Source organism: Leptonotus elevatus, chromosome 16 (genome assembly GCF_054856555.1).
Source record: "Leptonotus elevatus isolate MCC_2025b chromosome 16, RoL_Lele_1.0, whole genome shotgun sequence".
Lineage (NCBI taxonomy): Eukaryota > Metazoa > Chordata > Actinopteri > Syngnathiformes > Syngnathidae > Leptonotus > Leptonotus elevatus.
The window spans coordinates 9,630,550-9,645,302 of NC_141254.1; the positions used below are offsets into that span (position 1 = coordinate 9,630,550).

At 42.5% G+C, this 14,753-nt stretch overlaps 2 protein-coding genes across 4 annotated transcripts; one reads left to right on the forward strand and one right to left on the reverse strand.

The window, feature by feature from the left end:
* Nucleotides 1-274: 274 nt before the first annotated feature.
* Nucleotides 275-8,729, forward strand: bckdk (branched chain ketoacid dehydrogenase kinase). Of its 2 annotated transcripts, none has more exons than XM_086057740.1 (11): nt 275-712; nt 2,370-2,438; nt 2,520-2,630; nt 3,787-3,834; nt 4,860-4,979; nt 5,066-5,164; nt 5,244-5,320; nt 5,499-5,627; nt 6,709-6,798; nt 6,894-7,049; nt 7,127-8,729. In XM_086057740.1, the coding sequence occupies exons 1-11, from the start codon at nt 473-475 to the stop codon at nt 7,269-7,271; spliced, it is 1,284 nt and encodes a 427-aa protein (XP_085913866.1). In that variant the 5' UTR covers nt 275-472; the 3' UTR covers nt 7,272-8,729. The 2 variants fall into 2 exon arrangements, with proteins under 2 accessions (XP_085913866.1, XP_085913867.1); XM_086057741.1 differs by having other exon boundaries at nt 276-712; nt 5,247-5,320.
* orai2 (ORAI calcium release-activated calcium modulator 2) lies at nt 7,298-14,735 on the reverse strand. Of its 2 annotated transcripts, none has more exons than XM_086057742.1 (3): nt 14,422-14,735; nt 13,004-13,262; nt 7,298-12,323 (listed from the first exon to the last, which is right to left on the reverse strand). In XM_086057742.1, the coding sequence occupies exons 2-3, from the start codon at nt 13,241-13,243 to the stop codon at nt 11,793-11,795; spliced, it is 771 nt and encodes a 256-aa protein (XP_085913868.1). In that variant the 5' UTR covers nt 13,244-13,262; nt 14,422-14,735; the 3' UTR covers nt 7,298-11,792. The 2 variants fall into 2 exon arrangements, with proteins under 2 accessions (XP_085913868.1, XP_085913869.1); XM_086057743.1 differs by lacking the exon at nt 14,422-14,735 and adding an exon at nt 14,033-14,392.
* Between the last annotated feature and the right edge of the window lie 18 nt (nt 14,736-14,753).

Consider the following 14,753-nt stretch of genomic DNA (forward strand, 5'->3'; position numbering starts at 1 on the left):
GTGCACAACAAAAAAGACCAAAACTAAATATTTAATGTACACGTAAAGTAAGCCAAGTGCTAAATGTATGCTAAATGTTTAATTTGTATTATTATTTTTAACCTTTTATTGAAGTATTTATAATATCTGCTGCTGAGTGTCGAATATACTTGTACTGGGAAATGTTTACCAGCTCCTCGTCTTCCTTTTTGTTTGCGTGAGCATGCGTGGGGACGCCCTCAACGTCATGATTGGCCCGCTGATTGGCTGCGCTGTCTCCTAGTAAATCCTGCCCCCCGCCGCCGCCGCCTCCTCGCAATCATACTCGAGTCTGGTACTTGCCGTCCTTGCACTAGTACCTCCTCCGTCGGTGGTCGGGTTAGTAACCGACGCGTACGTGCCTTTGTGCACGGTAGCCGCCGCGACCCCCTGATGGCCTCATAGCTGGCTGGGCCGAACTCCCCGTACCGGCCGCCCGGGACTCGCCGCGGAGATGCTGAGCGGTGCCGCCTGCCGGGCCAGGCCGAGGCTGGGCAGCCTCTTGCTCGCGCCCGCTTCCACAATGGAACCACAACTACCAGCACCACTAGCCTCACCGTTGATGTCAAAGGCAGGCGGCCGGCGAATGAGGTCCACGTCGTCCCTGCAGGGCTTTTCCGAAATGTCCCGAGAGCGCTCCAAGACGGTGACGTCGTTTTACAACCAGTCGGCCATTGACGTGTCTGCGGAGAAGGTGAGGATGTTGTTGTTACGTGTGTTTGTGTTTTGTCAAGCTAGTCACGGTAGCAAAGCTAGAGGCTAGCTAGAAGTCAGCTGCGTTCACTGACGGTCATTCTTTTACGACCTTTTTTTCCTGTGTAGTTAACGCAAGCTGCCATTTGATATAACCGTTGAATAAAACACGTTAAACAATCATTTGCATCGGTCTACTCTGTTATCAGCGAATAATGATTGTCATCTTTTGGTGAATAATGACGTCGATATTTCAATTTATTGTGAAATGGTGGCGGCGCGGATAACGTTTTAACACCTCACTCGCTCGGCCATCCACATTCAACGACATAACACTTTTTCAGTAAATGTGCTTTTCAGAATGGCTATTTTTATATTTAAAGGCCTTTTGTCGACTCGTAATTTTTTGGGTCAAATAAGTCCGACACTCATAGGGGGATGAAACGCACGGGTCACATTCAGCGTGACCGATTTTTGCATTCGGGCCCTGAACGCAGCAGGATGTTTTTCTGCTTCTTCCCACGAGGAGTTTTCGATTTCCATCTTTTGTCCCACTAAACAACAACTTGCTCACCATGTTTTCTCTCTCTTTAACCGTGAAACGACTACTTTCTAGTTAAAAACCTTTTCGACTAAACTCTACCTTTTAATAGCTAAGACCCAAAAGTAATTGAATAAAATATTCGTTTTTCTCTTAAATGAAACTCCCCAACTCACTGCAACATAGCCGAATCAAGACTTTTATATCACACAGAGTGGCACAAAAACAGCAAAAAGTTGAGTCGAGTGATTAAATAGGTGACACAAGATGGTGGCAAAGCACTCATTTTTGTATACTTAAAACTTCTCAACTTACATCAACACAGTTCCTTGAGACCAAGATGCCATGAAATGACAGAAAAGCAACATTTGTGTGAACTGAAACTCCAGTTTACTTGAGTGTAATTACCAAAGTCATGCTTTTGTTGCTTTGGCCCGAGCAAAAAGCAGTGAAGTTTTCCCAATAAATAATGGCAAAAAACCCAAAAACAAACCAGTGAATAAAACAAAGAAAGGTTTATCATCCTGACCATGTTTTTTGCCCCACTTACCAGCGGACATGGCCAATGTTCAAGTCAAGCTTAATGTTTCACCGAATGATGTTTTAAAGTCGTCACATCGAATGTTCCGAATCCGCAAAGTTTGATTAATTTAAAAAAAAAAAGAGCCTCCAGAGCGTCTTGACTTAAACTTTCCGCATTTTGTGTATATTCATCTTGTTTCCAAATTGCAAGTTAGTTTATCGAGTGCCGGAGCAGCTCGAGGACGCACGTGAGTGCTACGGGGGAAAACAGACAAAACACTTTTATTTTATGTTTGCTGCGCTGGAGCCAGAACTTCCAGATGTGCATAAATCAACAGCTGTTGCGTCTCCGTGCAAAGAACAAAATAGATAACAGACATGATTGCTTTTAACGTCAAATCAATTCCATGTGCAGCCCCGAGAGCCCTCCCACATTGTGTCCATCACAACTTGAAAAATATTGTTACCAAATATATAATTATATCCACGCATGCGTTCTATCCCATTTTAGCTCACATTAAAATGATTTTTTTTTTCTCCTCTTGATGTTGAAAATCCTCTCGCGTGCTCAATGTTGACTGGATTTGTCTTGCAGGCCTCGGTGCGACTCACCTTAGCCACTTTGCTGTACGCCGGCAAGTCGCCCGACGGGCATCACATCTTGGTAAATGCTGCAGCTTGTCAAACACGCACGCACGCACTCGGGGGCCGCTTCCCTTGCAAACGGTTTGTCTGATTTTCCCAGAGCAGCGCCAAGTACCTGCACAAGGAGCTCCCCGTGCGCATCGCCCACCGCATCAAGGGCTTCCGCAGCCTGCCCTTCATCATCGGATGTAATCCCACCATCCTGCAAGTGGTGAGGGAACGCAAACGCACGCGTTTTTCTTTTTTTTTTGGGTGTGTGTGTGTGTTGTTCAGATGCTCAAGATATTATTTGTTGTTATGTATTTATTGGTATTATATTCATATTTAGTCACCAACTATTTGTTAACACCTGCTAGGGCTAGTCAATTGTAAAATAAAATATCAATAATTATTAATTTGGTCATCATTTTTTAGTACAAAACAAACAAAAATGTTTAAACATGGAAACAAATAAATGAGATGAGTTCATTTATTTTAAGTTCCTTTTGGACCAAATAAAATGTATTGAATTAGTCATTTAAAAATTAAAAAGGGTACAAATACATACATTTCAACAACTCAAAATTAGCATTAATAATCTTTTATTATTTTAGTTGACGACTTTGCCAATTTTGTAATTGTGGAGTGTAATAATTGAATTTTGATTTTGAGGGCTGCCCTCAGTCACCCGCTACTTGAAAGCATAACCAGTGCAAAGTAAAAGCCAAATTGGTCCCAAAAGTTGGCGAAAATATTCGAGGCATTCATTTGTAGGATTTTGAGTGAAAATATGCAAACAATTATTTTGAACAATAACACCAATGTCATGTCACTAACTCCGCCAATATCATTGAAATGAATACTTTAAAAATGCAATTTTCAAATTGCAAAGGCAGAATTTTTAAATGTATATTTACTGAAATAAATCAAATGCAACTTATTGTTCACATTTGTCACCAAAGTTTTGTTGTTTGGTGTAGTGTTTATCCGACGAGCAAACTCAAAATACCCTGAAAAGTGTTACTTTTCTTTTTTTCTCCACACGTTCCATGTAAGTTGTCTCGTATCTTGCCGAGTTGCTGATGATTCGTGTGTGAGGACAATAAACCAATCAAATCTGTGAGGCCACGGGAGGACAAATAGTTTCCCCCTGGCAAGCAACGCGTGGCCTCTTTTCTTTTTCTTTTTTCTTTTCCCCCCGATGACCTTTCCCCCACATTCTTTCTTCCCTCCAAACACTCCTCGGCGGCCTCGCAAAACAAACTGACGTTGTTCACTCCACAGGCGTCTTACTCATTGGATATGATTTGTTCCATGGTGACCTGTCTGGAAGTTTTGTAGCGTGCGAGTGACAAAATGTGTTGAAAACCTTCTTTCTCCTTTCGCAGCACGAACTCTACATCAGAGCTTACCACATGCTCAGCGACTTTTCTCCTGTGAGTAGCACGCACGCACGCACCCACACGTATGTATGCATGACTGTAAAAGCACACAGGGGTCAGGTCAAGTTCACGTTCCTCCATTGGTATCCGCTTCCTGTCGCGAAGATCGAAAGGCTTCTTGCCGCCTTAAACGGCCAGCAACGAAGCGTAAGATCCGCATTCGGCCGCCGTCGACACGTTTTCAGCTTGGGCTTGTAGTTGCGAAATATCCTTACACGGGCGTGTCCGTTTTGTTTTGCCGTCTTGTTTATCGAGGAAAGCTCCATGAAGGGAGGGAGGGAGGATTCAAGCGTTATATATGAAGCTCCTTCAACATCATCTAAACAAATGATGGCTTTTAAAGGCAATAAAGAAATTGTTGTTGTCAGGCAGGATTTTTTTTAGGCTGATGTTGATTATGATATTTGGCAAAATAAAATGGATTAATTGGACGATAAAAAAAATATATTTATACAGATTTGACTCTTTCATATTATTTTGTCCTTAAGTATTTGCTTAGCTTTGCATCAGAGAGAAAAATCGGATGTGTTTTGCTTTGTTTGTCATATATCTACATATAAAAAAAAAAAAAAAACAAGTTGGCTGATATCTGCTAATTAAAAAAAAAGCTAAAATAAGCAAATTAATAATCCACCAGGCCCACTTTGACCCCCCCCCCCCCCCACACACACACACACACAAATTGATACTGTTGGTCAATCCCCGTGTGGTTCTGTGAACCAACATCAAGTTTCGAAAGCGGCATGAGAGAAAATCAAGTCTACTGGACATAATCTGCGAAATCGTGTAACTCCGCCCACTCCCCCCTCACTCCACGGGAGCCTTGCGGCGTTATTTCTCAACAAGATTGAAGTATTAGACATCCATAGTTGGTCCTTAGTCATCATTTTTTTGGTCTTGTATTTAATACATTCATTTTATTTATATATATTTTTTAAATATGAGGAATGAATCTAAAAAGTTGTCAAGTTGCCGTCTTTTGCTGCTAATTTGTGTGAGCCGCCGCACGTCTGTTTCAGATCAAGGACCAGGACGTGGAGTCCGGCTTCTGCAAGCTGGTGCAGCAGCTGCTGGACGACCACAAGGACGTGGTCACCATGTTGGCGCAGGGATTCCGGGAGTGTCGCAAGCACGTCCAAGTAAGAGCGACGAACGCCCCCGGCTTGTTCACGCCGACATTTTGATGGTCCAGTCGTCATCGTCTCCTCGTGTGTTGCGATTCCAGGACGAGACTATCCTGCGAAGTTTCCTGGACACCACATTGTGCTCTCGTCTGGGAATCCGAATGTTGGCCACGCACCATCTCGCCCTGCATGAGGAAAATGTACGTCCGCGCTCTGTCCGTCCGTCCGTTTGTCATCCGTCTGATTTTTATTTATTTATTTCCTCCCCCGTTGTGCCAGCAGGCCGATTTTGTGGGCATCATCTGCAGACGTTTGTCCCCCAAGAAGATCATCGAAAAGTGGGTGGACTTTGCCAGGTGAGTTCCTCTGATTGGCTGCTCGTTTTTTGATTGACAGCTTGGCAGATCATTGTTTGTTTTCCACCCACGCGGCAAAGATCAACTTTGCGCGGGTTATCGCTCGTGTCAGCTTATCGCTTTGACCCGGTCCACCCTTTGGTGTGTTTAACGAAGAGCAAACGGCGTCATGTTGCAGGCGTCTGTGCGAGCATCAGTACGGCAACTCTCCCAGGGTTCGCATCAACGGCCACGTGGCAGCGCGCTTCCCTTTCATCCCGCTGCCGCTCGACTACATCCTGCCCGAGCTGCTCAAGAACGCCATGAGGTACGCATATCGCAAGTTCCATTCCGCTTTTATTTGGTGACTTGTTTGAATAACGCAAACAGGTGTTATTTGTTTTTTTTGTTAACCAATGAAGTTAAAACAACTCCAGATGTTTTCCTTCTGCCGATGAGCAAATTGACGACCATGTTATAGTAAAGCGTTTTTTATTATTATTATTAAGCAATCATGTATAATAAGGCGCTTATTTTTATTTTTAAACGGCTTTTATTTATTTTTTAATGACCAGCCCCCTTTTTTTTTTTTGACCATGTATTGACCTTTTGCACGTGACATCACAGCCCTCATGGGAACGCCCCCCCGGGGACACTGGGCGGCAAACGAGCCACTTGCCTGTATTGCAACCATTGAATCTCGTACAGCGTCCTTTATCGAATCGATTTCCTTATAAAAATGGTCATATCTTGCTGTGCGGTCGGTTGCACAGACGGACAAAGGAGTGAACCAAACGTTGATGGTTAGCGTCCACTCTAAGTGCACAAACACGCGGCTTAGTTTTAAAATGTACCTTTTTCAAAACTATTAAGTGTATTTGACTGTTTAATAATGAGGGATTTCGTCTTTGTGCTTGTTTTTCACTCTGGATCCGGAGTTTTCAAACTAGCGATCTCCAACTTAAGTAAATATCGCGCTCTGTGAGTCCCGACTTAACGTTTTTTTTTTAAACGACCATGTATAGTAAAGTGTTTTTTTATGACCATGTATATAGTAAGGACGCTTTTGTTTTTTTAATAAGGCGTTTTTTTTAAACAACCATAAATAGTAACAATACTATATATATTCTTTATCCTAGTGAAAATAGAACCGTTTTTATTTAAGAGTTGATATGTAATTCTATTTATATATTTATTTGTACATCCTTTGTATGAATTTTTTTTTTATTGACTTTAAATTTTTATTTATTTATATATTTTTGTTTTTTTTATTTCCTTTCATATTTTTTGTATTTAATTTTTGAATTATTTATTTGTAATGGTCAAATGATACCCAATGAGTGTTAAAAGAGTGTGTGTGTGTGTGTGTGTGTGTGTGTGTGTGTGTGTGTGTGTGTGCGCGTGGTCAGGGCTACCATGGAGAGCCACCTGGACACGCCATACAACGTCCCCGACGTGGTGGTCACCATCGCCAACAATGACACTGACTTCGTCATCAGGTGGGTCACCTCTCGCCATGCAGGACCGCCTTCCGCTCACCCCGTCGGTACCTTTCATCTACAAGAATTATTATTTTTTTATTTCCTGTACGCAGGATTTCGGACCGCGGCGGCGGCATCCCGCACAGGATCATCGACAAGGTGATTGATTACCACTTCAGCACGGCCGAGGAGAGCGCGCAGGACCCGCGCATGAACAACCTGTTCAACAACATCACCAACAGCGGAAACCAATCGGGACCCATGCACGGGTAGGCAGCCCTTGGCCCCGCCTTCTGCAAGAAGTCACAAAGTAGATTATACTGTGTGTGTGTGTGTGTGTTTTCAGGTTTGGTTTTGGTCTGCCGACGTCGCGGGCGTACGCCGAGTACCTGGGGGGCTCGCTGTCCATCCAGTCCATGCAGGGCATCGGCACCGACGTCTACCTGCGTCTGCGCCACATCGATGGCAAGGGCGAAAGCTTCCGGGTGTGACTCCTCCGCGCTGCTTCTCTTCTTCATTTTTAGCCACTTTCTCTCTTTTTTTTTGTTGGTTTTTGCCTTAGACTGATTATAAGCTATGTTAGCTCTCAAGTTGGACTTGACTCGTGCTTTTGTTTTTTGTGTAGCCTGTTTTTGGATTAGTTCATTGGGAAAAACTGTGCATGACGGCAAAAAAAAGTTACTGGAAATGAAGACATCCAGCAAAAAAAAGAAAGAAGGATCAACAGCTGCCATAAAAAAATAACTCATTTTTTGATGCGCTGATTTTACTTTTTTGATGCGCTGATTTTACTTTTTTGAGAGGCTTTCAACTTTTGGCCTCTTCAACCGCGATGTTCCTCACTTTGTTGTTCGTTGCCTTTGGTCGCTTTCCATACTGTACTTTGACTTTTTTGTTGTTGTTGCTACATTAGCATAGCACACCACATTTGTCTTGCCCTTTTTTGTTTTGTTTTAAGGATCAAGATTTTTGTCGTACAAGAATGTGTCAGCATCGACTCCAGTTGCTCCTGAGCGACGTCTCACTATGTTGCTGTCCAACAAAGGTGCATGGATCCACATTTTTTTTTTCATGTGCATCAGCTAAAAAAAATAAAATCTGAAAGGATTTTTGTGCATGTGTCCCTACGACGGCGTATTAAGACCACGTATATATATATTTTTTCTTTCGGGGGACTTTCCCCCCGACGTTATAAAGCTGCAATTTGCGATTTTTATTTTTGGGAATATTGCGCCCCTCTAAAAATATGTTTATTAGTGGCCCTAAGTTGAATGTCACACATAAGATCATATTTTTTTTTGTTTTGTGCTTTTGTGTATCTCTAAACTTTTCATGCATTTATCGCCAAGTTAATGCATCCGCTAATGCACAATTTTTTTATAGGGGCAAATAACCGCATGCCTTCCATAATTTTCTAATTTTTGCTTTATTCATTGTCCTTTAATGTTAATCCCCAATCTTGCCATAAACATGCTTATTTTTGGCCAACGATTCTCCTTAGTGACGTTAAACTTCCAATGAAAGTGAAAGTTGGACTTTTGAGTTCTGGTGGAAAATCTTTGACATTCAGTTGAGGCTTTTGGTTAATTTTGCAGCAAAGTGGGCGTATCTCGTTCATCAACACATTGTTTTAAGTGACTGAGCTGGTGGAAGACAATTTTTATGCTTACTAACGATCTTGCGTGTAAAGTAGTTAAGAGTGCATGTGAATTGAGACGCTGAAAGCGAGTGCGCTATCTGCTGGTTGAAAGAAGAAACACCAGCTGACAAACATTTTGAAGTGCATTAATTTACGCCGTTTTTAAGTCGTTCATTTTTGCGTACGTTTCCCCTCATGGAGAATCAAGTACTCGTAATGACAAAAAGAAGCATTTCCAGCAGAAAGATCATTTAAGACTATTTTACTCACCTTTGACCTCTTGTTTTCATTAAAATTTTCATCGTTTGAACCTCTCGAGTCATTGTCAAAACGTTATTTAAAAATGACAGCGCATTGGGGTTTACATAGGCACATGAATGATTGCTTAAACATTAGACCAGTGTTTGTGCAATAGCTCTTAACAATTTTCCCTCTTCTCTCAGCTTCAAAATGGCCGATTTTCTCCCATATATGGACGGCTCTCTAGTCTTCATGTTTGCTTAACAGCAAATGCAGTTTTCACAAGTGAAAGTCAAACACAAGCACTAGCTGATGTTTTAAGCAGGCAACACCTACCGACATCCATCAGTCATGTTCCAATACTTTAGCAAAAAGTGCCTTACCACATCTTAATATAAATAATCATCATGAAATAAAAGCTGAAATTGAGAACGTTTTTCGACGGTTTCAAAACAGTCTTGATCAGCCTTTACTGTTGACAATAATACATTAAGACAGTTTAGGAAGTCATTAAAAGTGTTTAGGAAACCATTAAGGCTATTCAGAGAACATTTAGGAAACACTGCGGCCTTGAACAAACCGTGACGTGAGACCAGCATTCGCCAGCGTCACTAATGTTCACTCCTCAGTGGGAAACCGGCTTTAGTAACTAGCTGCGCAAGTTGGTATCATTTTATGAGCTAGCTATGCAAGTTAGCGACTTTGTTAACATCCTCTTAGGTAGCTATGGAATCTGAGATAGCCAAGAACGCTAACATGAAGTCAGTGTTTTTAGAGTGCGAAGAACGTCTGCATGAAGTCGTATATTTTTAGCCCGTTAAGAAAGTGGGTGTCGTCGGCTAAAAAGATTGCATCATCACTAGCTGAAAGAAATAAGTTGTAGTCTTCTTAGTTAGCTCAAGAAGTTGCCATCATTGCTAGCTTGGAAAGTTGGTGTTGTCTTAAGTCGCTAAAGAAGTTGGCCACATTGTGCCTTGACAGTCTTAGTCAACTAAGGAATTCCGCTGTCTCGCTAAGAGGTTGCCATTGTTCATCTGTAGCTAGCATTGCAAAGGGAGTTACCGTTTTAGCTAACCAAGTAAGGTGGCCTCTTCTCAGCTAGCTAAAGAAGTTGTCTTCTTAAGTCAGTTGGCATCTTCATATGTAGCCAAGGAATGGCTACATATGAGGAATTGTCTCAGCTAAGTAAGGAAATTGGGAGTCCTCTTAGCTAAGGAATCAGGCATCAATCTTCTTCGCTAGCTAAGCAAGTTGTCATCGTCTTAGCCCACGAAGGAAGTTGTGTCCCCTGAGCTAGCTCACAGTCGCAATTTTTCCGCAAAGGAAATTAGCATTGCCTTAGCTAACTTCTTACAACTGGTGTCTGAAACGTTCTCCATGTGAGCAAATTGGAGAGCTTATCGTTTAAAGCTGCTTCTGCTTTAAAAGGCTTTGTGAGATTTGTCAACAACAAAGGCAATGACATGGGCGGGGGGGGGGGGGGGGGGGTGAAGTGAAGTAAAAACAGTGTAAATGACCACATTTGGCTTAAGACTGACAGTGAAATAATCTCCCCCATGCAGTGTAGACATCACATGACGACAAATAACACATTAGGCTTTGGTAACAGTTCCACGCAACAACAAAAAAAACGTAACATTTTAACATACGCACAGGTCACGTTACGAGGAGCAACAGCACAATCTGACCACATCCAGCTCAGATCTATTGATTGAGCCAGACAGCTAGGCAACCATTTTGAAATAATTGGGACACGTTATCAAGTGGCGGTAACTTTATGAGCAAATGTAACAAACATGACAACATGCCTCAATTAATCGCCAGTTTTTTTTTGTTAGTTACTTTTTTCATCACAATTTTGCGATGGATGCTTTTCATTGGAGAGCAACAAGATCTATAATGCAAATACAAATAAAAAAACATAACATTTGGAAATACGGGATGCCAGTTTCTTTGAACCTGAATGAGGTTTACATAACTGTTTGTGGCTTTTCCCCAAAAAAGGAAGAACAGTAGTGTGACAATTTACTCAGATTTTTTGTTTTTTTAACCCCAACCACGAGGGGCAGGGTGGGGAGAACCCATCTTTGGTTTCTTTGTAACGAAAACAACAAACAAACGTCTTCACGATGGCTTATTTATGGAAAAGCCGCCATTTAACAGCCATTCTTCATCTTAGTGAAGGCAGCGTTCCAAATGACGTGACCTGTGAGTGCATACAAAACATGCCGCCCACTGAAAAGCGCATCCGTTGTTTTTCCTATCACATGAATTTGATCTGAAACATGAAAAAACATTTTTGACGTTGACTAACCCCTGTTGGTGAGTTTCAGGAACCCGTTTACATTTCTTATGAAAATTATATGACTACAAAGACTTCTGAGACTTTTTTTTTTTTTTAGATGGTGCATCAGAAGACATTTGATATGTGCTGGTCAATGGACTCATTTATCCCGATTCAGACTTGAGCCCAGATTTCTAGCAGACAATGGCTGAAATACCAAACGTATAAAACACAGCACAAGAGTTGAAATCACAAACGGAGATACATGCTTTTCATTAGACGGCAACGAAAAGCAGAGTGGACCGCATGGGTGAGGCATTTGCATTCATGTGAAACTATGGCAACAACAACATGGCACATTATAGCCCTTTTTTTCCGTGTAAAAACATTCAACGTGACTCACGGCGCAGACAAAATGGACGCCAAAACATTCATTTGATATCTAGCTTAATTAAGGTCCATGTACTGGTAGAAAAAGTAAGACGGTGGGTCGGTCGACAGCGTGCTGAATCGAGTGAGGACAACGACAGAAAACTAGTATTGAACGTAAGCTGCAAAATGAACGCTTAAAGACACAAAATTAATGCCGGAGGCACGAAAGCTTACAGTAAGTTGATGTTTAAGAAGAATAAATAGTAGAGAAGAGAGTACTCGTATATAGTCGAATGGCTATAGTGCAAACAGACACTTAAAAAAAAATATGGACGCCGTAAAAGCACAGAAAGGACACTTGACGAAATGGAGGCCTGAAGCGGGCAGCAAGTTGGCGTTTTGGAATAAATAGCAGTGGGTAAAGTGAGAAGAAAGCTGGTGTGCGATGTTTGCGATTGGGCGAGGGGCCCGCGTCCGTCACACCACCTGCAGCGCCCTCTCGTGGCCGTCCAGCTGCACTTTGATCTTGTGCAGCTCCTCGATCTCCTGGTGGTGGCGCTCCGTCTTGTGGCGTACCAGCGAGCGGTAGAAATGGACGGTGAACACCATGAAGATGACGCCCACCGGCACCATGATGATGGTGGCCGCCAGCGCCGCCAGCCAGCCGCTGTCCTGAGTGGCCGGCGTGGCGGCGCCTCCCGAGTCGACGGGCAGGAACTTGATCCAGCAGAGGAGCACCACCTCGGCCAGGAAGAGCATGATGCCCAGCGCGGTGGAGAAGCCCCACGCCAGCTCGATGTAGTGGTGCATGCGCTCGTGCGGCGACTCGCTGACCGAGTTGAGGTTGTGGATGTTGCTGACCGCCTCCACGTTGGGCAGGATGCACGTGCTGATGAGCAGCGCAAACAGGTGCACGGCCACCAGGACGGTGGTGCACACGCTGAACGCCACCAGCAGCGCGCGCGAGTAATCGTACTGCATCTCCAGCTCCACCTCCACCATGGCCACCTCGCACCGCAACACACACACACACTTTCACACTCATTGTGGGCTTGCAACAAACGCACTAAGCCTCAAAATGTCCGCATTAGTGGTTTTATTGAACACTTCCGTTTTGATTGACTTATTTTTTTTCAACTTGTGCACATTTCTTCTGTGCCAAATATTCTATTTAAAAACTAAAATTGTGTTCATTTGGAAATAAAAAATGCTGTTTTTATTTACCCAAATATATACACATTTTAAAAAGGTCATTTTACAGCTTTAATTGTACTACTGTGACACAGCTATATTTTTGCTGAAGCTTACCATACCGTTTCTGTTTTGTTTTTAAAGGTCCAAGTATTTCAAGTTATAAATGGAATTGAATTCAACTTGAGGCACCACTGTTATGTGTTTTTCGGCTATTTAGAAGGCACACTTGTTCAGCACTTTTTTTTTTCTTGTTACTGCACATGATAACATGACGGTGAACATTAGACAGTATGGATCAAATTATGTAATGTAATTAATACACCAAATTAAGAATGTAGTATACAGTTTTTACCAAGTGCCAAAACACAAATAGCGAAAAGCAATAAATAGCAGGCAATGTTGCAAATGCAAAATATGCGGGGGGGGGGGCCCCGCTGTATTCCGTTACAAAGTCTTGTTTGGGGATATCTGAAATAAAATTGAAGGAAACTGACCATTGCGAAGCCGGAGAGCAGCGCCGAGGTCCTGCTGGAGGCCTTGAGCTTGGCCCTGCTCAGGTAGAGCTTCCTCCAGGAGAGGGCCTGCACCGAATGGTGGTTGGAGCTGACCAGTTCCAGGTAGCTACGCCGCACCCAGTCCCTGTAGTCCATGCCGCTGCCCCCGCCGCCATCCGGGGCCCGCTCTGACATGCCCGGGGCCGGCGAGCCCGTGGGCACGTTGAGCTCTCTGCTCATACTGCCTGATTGGGATACCCTTCCACAGAAGAACATTGGAGAACATTAACACCATATCCAAGTACTTTTAATATTATTTAAGTTAACTTGTTGGTTCTACTATTGGGACCTTTTACTGTAAAACTAGGGCCCATATAAAAGGTTGCTCTCAAACTTTGAATTCCAACCAAAGAAAAATACTATGCTCATCATGATATATATTTAACCTTATTTTAATCCACTGTAACATTATGCACAATTTGAACATTAACACTGCCTTTAGATGTTGAAAAATATATATATTCATTTGAATGTTTAGCAAAGAAATGTCAAATAACAAACGTGACCAAACATGTTTAAAAACAAACAGTACTTGAGATAAGCTTGAATGCAAACAAATGTATTTACACAGAATATGGTGTACGTCAGCAGCGACTTATTCATATTTAAGGCATAGTAATTTGTGTTTTTCATACAAATATTTACTGTAATTATGACTTCACTATTACGTCAGAGTAGTTTGCGTAGACTCAGCAGAAATTCATGTTACGCCGTCGTAAATAGAGGAAAGTGCGTATTTCTATTTCCATTCATTCCTAAGGGAAAAACGTTTTAATAATACGACACATTTGTAAGAATGTGTCGAACAAAACAGCAAACTAGCCATTAGAGTGGCATGTAAACCAGCTGAACAAACCTGAATGTTCAAGTTAAAAAAAAAAAAAATCCACGTCAAGAATGCTAACAGCGTCTTCCGCGTCCTGACTGGCTGCATTAAATAACAATTAATTAGCTATTGCATGAACTCACCGACAGCCAGTGGCACGTATTATGATGATGATTCTTCACCGAAGAATATCCCATTTGTTGAGGTTTTTCGCCGCCCGTTGACTACATTTAGTCAGCAGCCCGGCAGGCGAGCGGATATTTTAAACTCTGCTAAGTCAAAAGTGGGATCCGTTTACACACTTTAGCTAACGTCAGACTCTTTTACTCAGAAGAATTTCAAACATGTTGTGACACGTTTCGACGCGAAAACGTTGCATTAGAACAGATTCTCAACCGGGGTTTAGCTTTAAAAACAAGCAAAAGTTGAGACGAATCTCCGAGACTTCGTTAGCTAGCCAAGTTATTTAGCTAGCGACTTAATCAAATTTCCCCGAATGGTAGACGGTGACATGTGATTTTAGTGGACTCACCTGGGCGTCCAAGTGGTATGAAAAGTGAGTGGCAAGGCAGTAGAATAACGAGACGCGTCCACGCTGTACACTCCCAAAATACTGCTCTTCGTTTAGAAACGCAGCGGGAACAGGTTTCATTTACAGTTGCTTGCCGTGTTTTCTACTTCCGCCACAACACATAGTTCGAGTCCAGTCGGCATCAAGTTTTATTTAACTTTCAATGTGAATATTTTTGTAGACAGTTAAATAGTTTTTCAAATGTACTCACACGTAAAGACTTAATTTGTGTGCAGCGTTTTAGCTTTCATCGTTCGTCGCTAATGTAGCGTAGTCTCAGCGACATTTCCGGC